This window comes from Crotalus tigris, unplaced genomic scaffold, assembly GCF_016545835.1.
Source record: "Crotalus tigris isolate CLP2741 ecotype Arizona unplaced genomic scaffold, ASM1654583v1 scf7180000024379.1109085, whole genome shotgun sequence".
NCBI lineage: Eukaryota > Metazoa > Chordata > Lepidosauria > Squamata > Viperidae > Crotalus > Crotalus tigris.
The window spans coordinates 572,785-584,417 of NW_024100549.1; the positions used below are offsets into that span (position 1 = coordinate 572,785).

General features: G+C 41.5%; 1 protein-coding gene across 2 annotated transcripts in view; it reads right to left on the reverse strand.

Moving 5' to 3' along the window:
* Window positions 1–1,190: 1,190 nt before the first annotated feature.
* Window positions 1,191–11,633, reverse strand: part of AP3D1 (adaptor related protein complex 3 subunit delta 1) — a 57,463-nt gene continuing 47,020 nt past the window's right edge. For both annotated transcript variants that reach the window (XM_039328466.1, XM_039328464.1), the window contains exons 28-32: window positions 10,772–10,860; window positions 8,628–8,713; window positions 5,736–5,857; window positions 4,898–4,977; window positions 1,191–2,965 (exon numbers count right to left, since the gene is read on the reverse strand). In XM_039328466.1, coding sequence (XP_039184400.1) covers window positions 2,870–2,965; window positions 4,898–4,977; window positions 5,736–5,857; window positions 8,628–8,713; window positions 10,772–10,860 — 473 coding nt within the window. In that variant the 3' untranslated portion in view covers window positions 1,191–2,869. The remainder of the gene's footprint in view (window positions 2,966–4,897; window positions 4,978–5,735; window positions 5,858–8,627; window positions 8,714–10,771; window positions 10,861–11,633) is intronic.

The window sequence follows — 11,633 nt, forward strand, 5'->3', positions numbered from 1 at the left end:
GGAAATTATAATTTAATGCAGAGATAAACCATCCTTTTCAATTGGGGGAGGGGGTGTGTCGCCTTGGAATTTTGAGAGCTTTCCAAAATGGCTTCCATGGTGAATGTGACCAATTGCAAAGCATCCATTTACCAGAAAGGAAAGTTGCTGAAGTTGTTTTAACTTTGTCACACTTTTCAAACAGGAAGATACAGGTGGTCTTCCACTTACAACAGTTCATTTAGTGACCATCCAAAGTTACAACGGCATGGAAAAAAATGGTATTTTTCATACTTACAACCAATGCAGCATCCCCATGGTTACGTGATCAAAATTCAGATGCTTGGCAACTGATTCATATTTATGACATTTCCAGTGTCCCAGTGTCATGTCATCACCTTTTGTGACGTTCTGACAAGCAAAGTCAATGGGGAAACCAGATTCACTTAACAACTGTGGCAAGAAAATTCGTAAAATGGGGCAAAATTTATTTAATATCGGTCTCATTTAATAACAAATTTTGAGCTCAATTGTAGTCGTAAGTTGAGGACTACCTGTATACTTGACTTGTAGCCACTGTCATTTTCTATGAATGCCTACAGAGTTATAGCAATAGCACTTAGACTTATGTAAGATAAGATAACCTTTATTGTCATTTTTTTACTGTGGGCACAACGGCACACATCAAAAATGAAATTTAGTTGCTCGCTCTCAAAGTGAAACACATACATGATACACACCTAAACATACTATACCGCCCCATAATGCTTTGTAGCACTCTCTGGATGGTTTACATTACAATGTCAGCCTATTGCCCCCAGCCATCTGGGTTCTCATTTTACAGACCTTGAAAGGATGGAAGGCTGAGTCAATCTGGAGCCAGTGATGGGATTCAGCCGGTTCGCACCACTTTGGCAGAACTGGTAGCTACTTTTTTGTTACCCAGGCCCTGAATGGACTTCTCGAAGCAGCATCCACATAGAGAACCGGTTGTTCACATATTTGAATGTCACCACTGCCTGGAGTCCTGTCAGGATTGAAGTCCAGCCTATTCGCAATCTTACCAACTGCACTAAAATGAACCATGATTAAAACTCCTTTAAAATCTGGAGTTCAATCCACTATCGGTTGTTCAGGGCCAAGCGGAAAGAGGCTTGAATACCCTCACACATTCTACATTCACCATTAAGAATCAGGCACAATTCAAAAGATTTTCAAATTCTGTAAGTTTTGAAATTTTATTCGATCATCTGGACACAAAAAATTCTTACAGCAGCTTTGTGGTATGTGTTTTGTGGGGGAATGTTGATAGTAAATAACTTGGTTTTTTTTTTAAACATAACATATCGTACAATTTTCAGAAGATTTTTTAGAATCACTGTAAGATAACAGATTCTACATGCTAAAGTGACAAGTTTTCATCCAGGAATATATATATATATATAGATATATATATATAGATATATATATATTTAAAATCCACTAACTTCAAGGAGCATTTGCCCTTTTAAGACATTTCTGAATATGCGCAGATTTCCCAACTATCAACAAAATCTGCACTAATCCACAAAAAGTCAACAAATAACACTCCCCCGCCTCACTCCTTGCAATATACTGCTTCACCAACCTCTGCTGCAATATTGAGAGAATGCTAAATTATTCTCAGTAAATCTTGCAGCTGGGCTCCCAACAGACATAATTACTGTACTGATATTTAAAAAAAAGACCCCTGACCACACAGAAGAATATTGAGGCACCAAATGTCTTGAAACAGAGGACATAAAGCAAGCCAGAGACCAAATGGTTCTGTTTGTTCCATCCTGCTCCCCCCATCCTCCCCCCCAAGTTCAGGATTCTAAATATCAGTGTTTGGAATATCCGATAGTAAAGTTTCGTTGTGGAAGAATTAAAAAAAAATGAGTTAAGGGCTGCCATGGTGCAATTTCTCATTAACTTTTAACAACAATCAAGGTGTGATATCCTATTTGTAACTGTTCATCACTAATACCTTCCAATCTTGGAGAAGAGAAAGAGAAAAGTTTGCCAAAAAAAGGAAAAAAAAAGAGAGAAACCACTGGCTGCAACGATAGAGTGAGGACACTTTGAAAAACAAACTGTCACTAGGTTGGGCCATCTGCTTAAGTATAGGCTTTGTAAAAGCTGGGCATGGCAGATTGGCTCTACCGGAGTAGGATTGTTAAAAATAACATAGAAGAAAGAAAGAATCACAGTATCCTCAAATCCACACAGACACAATGACTTTGGACTTCTAATTAGGCTACTTTTTGTAATTCCAGGAATGAGATATTGCATTGGACTTTAAACGTTCCTGTGAGAACCCACCCCGATGGGAGAGGATCAACCAATCTCAGCCTGGGGCAGCAGGAATGTTCTGGAACAGCCATAGGGAAGGCGGGAAGACACATCCCAATTGGTTGCAGAGGAGAGACATTCTGACCTTTCTCTCCTTTGAGCGTGGGCAGTTTAAAATGATAAATGGAATTGACCTGCTCTCTCACACCAGGCATGCGCAAGCACACCCAGGGATGGGTTTCCAATATGGATTCTGCATCTCCTCTACCTCGTTTTCTCCTTGCCAGGAGGTCAATCCAGTCGGGGATTGCTTCGCTATGGTCGGACCGTTTAAAAACAGAGGAGAGAGGAGAGCACAGTTCTCAGATGTGTAAACCGCAACAAAATTAAAACAAAAATAGAACGAATACAACAACCCAGGAGGGAGAGGAAATGGAAAACACATGCCCTGGGAGATCAAACATGCGCACAGAGGGAGAGAAATCGAATGCTCCACTGGTTTCAGTCCGTGAGCCTCGGGATGCTGCTCGTCTGGAGGGACAGAAGGACAAGGGACTGTGCCCGATTCCGAGAGCACTCAGCATTTTGACAAGGTTTCTTTGAATTCTGACAACAGATTTCCCAATAAGGTTGAATCGTCGCATTTTCCATCAATGGACACAGAGTTTTCTCCCTGCCAAAGGATTCATTGAAAAGGTGGGAAGGGGGGGGGGGAGAGAAAAAATAATATATTTTTAGGGTAAGATAGCATGATTGTTGGCTCTTCCCTATCCAGGCTCTCTGTTTGTTTGTTTGTATCCCTTTATTTCATCCAATGCAACTTCTTCCTCCTATTTTTCCCACAACAAGAACCCCTGGCTCAAAGTTACCAGCCAGCTTTCATGACTAAGGAGGGACTAGAACTCACTGTCTCCTGGCAATTAGCCCAAAGTCACTCAGCTGGCTTTCATGCCTAAGACGGGGACTAAAACTAGTTTCCCCATTTCTAGTCTGGTGCCTTAACCACTAGATCAAACTGTTTCTCATAATCATCTTTCCTCTCATCTGCCTGGAAACTGAATCATGTTTGTTCTTTTCTCCTATTCCTACAAGGAGATGTCAAAATTCATCTGTCTGTTAGGAATTCTAGAAGCAACTTCATTTCTCCCCTGCGGAAGGGCAGGCAAATCCTCATTATGGATTTAGCAGGGAGTTAGATTGAGAGAGGTGTTGAACAGACAAGATTAACTTACTCTCTTTAAAAAGCAAATCCAAGTTGGAAGTTGACAAAATATGTAACACTACTAATGCCACTACCTGTCATCTGATGGCCATCTTTGCTTTCCGCAAATGGTGTGTTTAAAGAAGTAGATGCATGCAAGTCAGGGGGCCTCAACCCCCGGTCCGTGAACCGGCACCAGTCCGTGGCATGCCAGCAACCGGTCTGCATAAACAAGCAAAGCCCCATCCGTGGGATGCAGGCAGCACACAAAACCATGTACTCTCCGGTCTGTGGAAAAAACTTTCTCCATGGAACCGGTCCCTGGTGCCCAAAAGGCTGGGGACCCCTGATGTAAGTCTTATTGCAAATACTGAATAATTACAAGAGCAACACCTATTGTGTCGACTCCCAAAAAAATTAAACAATTTCTTTTGCATTAACTGCTGGAACTGATTTATTATTTAATACTGAAATTCTAACTAAGGATAATATTATGAGTACAGGTAGACCTCACTTAATGATGTGATGATGGTGCTGGAAAAAAATGGATTGGCATCCAGTCTTTGAAGCTGTGATCATGACAGCACCTTTATGATGGTTACAGCTTCCTGTGGTCATGTGATGTAATGAATGGCCTTAGGGGAAAAAGGAGAAGAGATGCTGCCCAGGAAACAATCAGCCAAGAGAAGCAGGAGCCCCCAGTGGCCTAATGGTCAAAAAAAGAATCTTAGTAAGGACTGGTCCTAATTGTTCAAATGGGGGGGGGGGGGAGTTTGTACTTTCAGACTTGCAAGATTCTGATACTGTAGCCTCACCATAAAGTACAATTTGTTTGTCTAAACATGTATCCTGTTTGGTTTACCTGGGAGAGCGGATCACATTTTGCGACCCTCACAGCCGTCTTCCGACAAGCAAAGTCAATGGGAAAGCCGGCAAAAGGTTGCAAGTCAGTCAAGGGATGTCTCGCTTAAATCCCCGTGGGTGGGATTCGCTGAACAAACACAACCGGAAGTGTAAGTTGGTGTGGTTGTGTGATTTTCTCCTTTCCAATCACATCGCTTAGTGAGAGGGTTGCCATTTTGAATTAGAGTCATGGAGCGGAGGACTACTTAGATATTTTACTTTTATTGAGGAAGTGAAAAAACGTCTAGAGGTGAGAAAAGTCACCACCTACTACTGAGTGCCTGTGTTAAAACATCTGGTTTCTGCAATGCGTCATATGCACAGTGGGACAGTGTCCTAGAATGCTTCAGCATTTGTAGCTGACTGATTATACATATGCTAATGCAGGGGTGGATTTCAACTCCCAGAATCATAAAAGAGCCAAGGTTGCCTATCCCTGTGCTAATGCTACCATGTATCGGTTGTACTATTTAGTGCTTTGTGCTTTGTTTTTGAATTCACCTTTTTCACGAGTAGGCAGACATGATGGCCCTGGATAGAACGGCTATACATGGATGCACAGGCCCCCATACGTTCAACAACTGAAAGAAAAAAGGAAGTGGTTAAAGGGTTTTCATCCCTCCCCCAAATAAGGCTTTTAGTTTTTTGTTTTTTTAAAAAAGAGAGAATTGTACAGCTTTAAGGAGTGCGTATCTGCACGAGCCACTGATCTAACGAGATCACTAGCCAGTCACTCTAACGAGATCACTAGCCAGTCACTCAGGCAGGAAATGTAACGAATGATGGAAAGAGGGAAGAATCCCAAGTGCCAAAAATCACGTTTATCTGACTATTTTTATTGATAGTTGGGATTTGTTCCACTCTTTTTAGTGTCTGCTTTCCTTTTCCATTGCTCAGAAAAGAAACAAGCCATTTTTCCCCCAGGGCACCTCATTTTCACATATCCCTGGATTCTGATGACATCACATTGGTGTAGATGCAGCAAAATTACTGAGCCCCAGCAAGTAATTGCATTGAGACAGTCAGCACAGCGAATCAGCTACAGTGAAGCATCTCTTGTAAGAAGAGATGCTTTCGGCTCACCTAATTACCAGTTTTCTCATGGGAAGTCATTTGAGAAGCACAAGCAATTACATTTCTCCTTCTAATAACGAGACAAAACTAGCACAGCAACTCACACAATGTTACAATAAGAAGCCTCCTGCAAGCTTGCATGGTTTTTATCCCCTTTTTAAAACCTCAAGATACCGCTCTAGGATTTATTTATTTACAAACTAGCAAGAACAATTTGATTTTACGTTTAGAATATGAGCAAGTAGTCTTTTTAGCAGGAACTCACCAGAGCAATGGTGGTGGAAGCAAATTTTTGCCAGGAGGTGATGGAAAGGGATGGTGATGCCATCAACTTTAATTGAGCTGGCATGCAGGTCCCCCAACTCCAACAGCTTGGCAAAAGCATCACTGTGGAAAATACAAAGAGGAAGAAGCTTAGATGAGCAGGTAGAGGAAGTTGGAAATTGCAGAACGGCTAATTGCCCCCAGATTGTTGGGGGCAATGTAAATATACATATATACATTGCTTACTGGTGTACACCGCTTAGAGAGTGCTTGCACTTAAAGCGGTATATAAGTCTCATAAATAAATAAAATAAATAAATAACTTCTACCTTGACTTGTCTGTTATTGCCTTAGAGCAGCGGTTCTCAACCTGTGGGTCGGGACCCCATTTGGGGTCGAACGACCATTTCATGTGGGTCGCCAAACAATGCAGTCCGCCATTTTTTTCCCCTTTTCCTTAGCTGTGCTACTCCCTTTTATTCTGTTGGCTTTTGAAAGCCAAAAGTCCCATTCTGCAAACGGTGCTGCACCAGTTGAGTAGTCCTCGACTTACGACCGGTTGAGTAGTCCTCGACTTACGACCGGTTGGGGGGGGGGGTCGCGGCATTAAAAAGGTTGAGAACCACTGACTTAGAGGGGATTTCAAAACTTCTTTCCTAGCTCAGTCCATTTTTACTTTCTGTAATTTAAATAGAAGAAAATGTATGTAACTCGGGGTTGAACTGTGGAGTCCTTGGTGCTCTCTGGGTTGATTGTTCGCTTGCAAACATTGCCCGATTGGATGATGTTACCTAGTTGTGTACTGAAACAAAGCAAACAACCAAGCCCACAAAGCACCAATCTGCAAAGCAAACAACCAAGCCCAGAAAGCACCAAGGATTACACGCTTTCTGCAATCTTTGGGGATGCTGCCTCTATTAGTCATCTCCTTAGTGTGTTCTTTAGAGAACATTAGAAAAAGCAGATCCAAGGAATAATATGAAAGGTGTTATCATTTGGTTGACAGCAAAATCCTCCAGACAGCTATCTCCATTTATTCATCTACAGCAGGGGTGTCAAACTGCCAGATGTATCATAGCAAAACCACGCCCACCCATTGCTGGCAATGGCAAAAAAGTCACGATACGTCGCGACACGTCACGTGATGTTGCGAGTTTGACACCGCTAATCTACAGGCTCACTGCTGTAACACAAGATGTCTGAAATTGCTAATATTTTATGCTTTACACCCAAATAATTTATTACTCAGCAGTAACCATCTGATCTTTTTCTAATTACATTATATTCTGAATTCTACACATTCTGAGTGTATGCTAATTTTAATGCAAAAACCAATTATTTCCATTAATTTTCCCATTGAGGTGTTCTCATGGATACAACTAAGTATTGAGAGAGGATCTCTAGGACAACTTGCTGCGGCCAACTTGCCTGGGTCATCTCACTGCGGCCAACTTGCCAGATTATAATTTGCTGTGGACAACTTGCCACGGGACAATCCACATAGGATAACTCAATGTGATAAATATTATCCACCACTGTGGATGATAACAAAGATGATTAGGGGACTGGAGGCTAAAGCATATAAGGAACGGTTGCTGGAATTGGGTATGTCCAGCTTAATGAAGAGAAGGACGAGGGGTGACAGGATAGCAGTGTTCCAGCATCTCAGGGGCTGCCACAAAGAAGAGGGAGTCAAGCTATTTTCCAAAGCACCTGAAGGCAGGACAAGAAGCAACGGGTGGAAACTAAGCAAGGAGAGAAGCAACCTAGAACTAAGGAGAAACTTCCTGACAGTGAGAACAATTAACCAGTGGAACAACCTGCCTCCAGAAGCGGTGAATGCTCCAACACTGGAAGTTTTTAAGAAGAGACTGGACAGCCATTTGTCCGAAATGGTATAGGGTTTCCTGCCTGAGCAGGGGGTTGGACTAGATGACCTCCAAGGTACCTTCCAACTTTGCTATTATTATTATTATTATTATTATTATTATTATTATTACTACTACTACTACTACTACTACTACTACTACTACTACTACTACTATTACTATTATTACTGTTTCTTCTACATTGCTTCTATTATTGTCAAGGGAAATAATGTCAAAGGAAACAGCGGCAGGTAACATTGAGTTATCCCGCGTGGAATTATCTCTCAGCAAGTTGGCCATGGTGAAATGGCAGCGGCGAGGCTGCAATGGCTGCAGCAAGATGGCACCAGCAAGTTGGCCATGGCGAGTTGACCGTGGTGAATTGTCTCATTCCAACTCAGGGATGGATGCTGTGAAGGGATACATCCTCTCTTCATACACGTTAACACTTCCAAGATTTCCTAAAGGGTTCTACCTTGCACACTTGGACATCTCCCAGCATGCATGCAAGTTTCTTCAAAACTTTCTGCAAAACCCACAATGTCTCTGAAAACACTGACACATTCTGCTACTTAATGGCCAGGCATTCATTACTCTTCCCCTAAATGTAGTAAATCTTTCTAGACTGCTGCAGTTGAGATTTTTTTAGCTTTTCCATTCTGAAATCCTGCACGAGAATGTAAGTGTTTGCAAGTTTTACAAATGTCAGCCTTTTTCTGTGCAATTACCCAAAGCTCAAAAGATGTGGACCCTTCTTAAAAGAAATGTGTTCATTTTAAGAATGCGTAGGGGTAATTTTGGGCTGTGACAAATACTCATAGGAATTATGCTATGGACCTCTGTAATTAAGTCTGAGAATGGTACATTCATTCTTCTTACATTCTCACTGAATTTTGGCTGGAAATTCATCAGGTCACACCAACAGCACTGCCAGAATAACAATGCTGACCTATAGGTAATAGCATCAGTAAATATTTCTTTCAACAAGAACAAATTGCTTTTCTTCAGGAAGTAATGTGACCTACCTGTAACAGGGTGTCGTAATTAGGTAAGAGGCACAACTGAAGTACAGCTTAAAGTCTAACTTTTCATGTGTTGAGCCTTCATCATCCTGCAGCATAATGACAAATGCAGATAAATCACAGGACCAAAACCAGCTGTCCAACAACTGGATGAGACTTAGTTTAAACATTCCTAAAAGAGCACCAGCCCAAACCGATCCTTGGAAGGGGAGGGAGTTAGAAGGTTTCACAGGCTTTAAAATACATCATTATCCCAGACAAGGCCAACTTGCCTCTTGATAAAACCTAGATATTTTATCTCCCTAATATAGGTAGTCCTCAACTTATGACCACAATTGAGCCTAAAATTTGTTACTAAGTGAGACATTTGTTAGGTGAGTTTTGCCCCATTTTACGACTTTTCTTGCCACATTTGTTAAGCGAATCATTCCAGTTCTTACGTTAGTAACATGGTTGTTAGGTGAATCTGGCGTCCCTATCGACCAGGTGTGTGATAGTTTTAGAATTAACTTAGATGTCAGAAGATGTCAAAAGATTGCGAAAGGTGGTTACTGAATCCCAGGATACTGCAACCGTCATAAATGAGCCGAGGTGGCGCAGCAGTTAGAGTGCAGTCCTGCAGGCCACTTTAGCTGACTGTGTTCAGCAGGTCAGCGGTTCAAATCTCACCGGCTCAAGGTTGACTCAGCCTTCCATCCTTCCGGGGTAGGTAAAATGAGGACCCAGATTGTTGGGGGCAATGTAAATATATATATATATATATATACATTGCTCACCGGTGTACACCGCTTAGAGAGTGCTCGCACTTAAAGCGGTATATAAGTCTCATAAATAAATAAATAAATAAATAAATAAATAAATAAATATGAGTTGATTGCCAAGCATTTTGAGTTTTGATCACACGGCCATGGGGATGCTGTAACAGTGGTAAGTGTAAAAAAACGGTCATAAGTCACGTTCTTCAGTGCCGTTGTAACTTCAAATGGCTACTAAATGAACTGTTGTAAATCGAGGACTACCTGTATGGCGAAATGTTTGGGTCTGGTTCTCTCCTCACACGCAGCAAGAAAGCCAGTTCCATCCTCCATCACTGCCTAGAAAAGGGTTTTTCAAACTGGGCAACTTTTAAGATGTGGATATTAAAGCTTATCTCCGACATCCTTTGGGAACATCGTTCTACTCTCCTGGGAGAGTTGCTGTAATAGGAGGAAGCCTCGACAAATAGCTACAGGGAGATCATTTCCTACTTCCTTGAGGGAAATATCTCTCTCCATCTATCAGTTCCCCCAAAGTTCAAATACAAGTAGTCCTTGACTTACAGCCATTCGTTTAGTGACTGTTCGAAGTTACACGGTACTGAAAAAAGTGACATGACCATTTTTCACCCCTACGCCCATTGCAGCATCCCCATGATCACGTGATCAAAATTCGGATGCCTGGCAACTGGCATGCTTTTGTGATTGGTTGCAGTGTCCTGGGGCCATGAGATCACCTTTTGCGACCTTCTGACAAGCAAAATCATTGGGGAAGCCAGATTCACTGAATAACTCTGTTACTAACTTAACAACTGCAGTGATTCAACAACTGTGGGCATAAAATGTCGTAAAATGGGGCAAAATTCACTTAACAACTGTCTTGCTTAGCAATGGAAATTTGGGCTCAATTGTGGCCATAAGTCGAGGCTTACCTGTATGGACAAGGACTCTGGCTTCTGTCATTGACTGGAGGAACAAAGCTTTCCGGAGTATCCCATCACCTTTATTCAAGCAAAGCCATAAGTAGAAGATATCTAGGATAGGTCCAACTCTAGAAAAATGTACTGGTCAATAGGTCGCCGAGTTTTGCATTAATTTCTTTAGATTTGTAAACTTCTCTGTGCCTTCTGTTCAATGGATGTGAGCTATTTCTGAAGTTTATGTTTGTCTGAAAAGCATCTTTAAAAATATGTCAATTTGGCACAAAGCTGGCACAAAGAAGCCACAAGCTGATTATTACAACTCTTTCAGAAGATCAGGCTAGGATGAAAAACAATTCACTCAAGCTAACTAGTGAGCGGTATCTCTTTGAGAAATCAAAAAGTTGATGTTAATGTCTCTTTAATCCCTTTAATATTTTCCCAGCATTAGCAAAGGATAATAGGCTCTTACTTTGACTATAAATGACAAAGTCCCTTTTAGTTTCTGTGCCATGGCGATACTCTGCAGGGTGAATACAAACTGGGCTTCATTTGAGACTCCTAAATTTGGGAAAAGACAGAAAAGTTTAAAATAGGATAACAGGATTTACTTAGATTTATATAACCTCCCCCCCCCCCGAAGTGAGAATTATGATTTTAAAATCTTATTTCTCACACAGATATCTTTAAAATATTTAACCATTTTCTCCACTAAAGAGTACAAAGCACTAGCAGTTTAACAATAAGCAATATCAATCAATCAACATTATTTTAATATGTACTAAAGGCAGGACAGAGAACTGCTAGAGAAAACTACCACCACAGTGCAATGTGTTTGTCATTGTTCTCTTTAACTCAGATAATCATTCACCTTTAAAAAATACTCTGTATTATGGGAACCAATTAAAAGCACTGTTCCCAGGATATGTCAATGGCGTCATACTCTAGTCCAGCGGTTCTCAACCTGTGGCTCGCGACCCCATTTAGGGTCGAATGACCATTTCATGGGGGGTCACCAAACAAGGCTGTCCGCCATTTTTTCCCCTTTTCTTTAGCTGTGCCACTCTCTCTTATTCTATTGGCTTTTGAAAGCCAATAGAATAGACTTTATTCTATTGGTGTTCGAAAGCCAATAGAATCTATTGGCGTTCGAAAGCCAATAGAATAGACTCTCTTGAATAGAGTCTAACTCTATTGGCTTTCAAAAGCCAACAGGAATTGTCCAGGCTGTCTCTGCCCTGCTGAGCCCGCCAAAAGCCCCAGTCTGCAAACGGTGCTGCAAGGCGAACTTTCTGGAAAGCTTCCCTCCCTGCTGAGCAACTACTAAAAGTAAG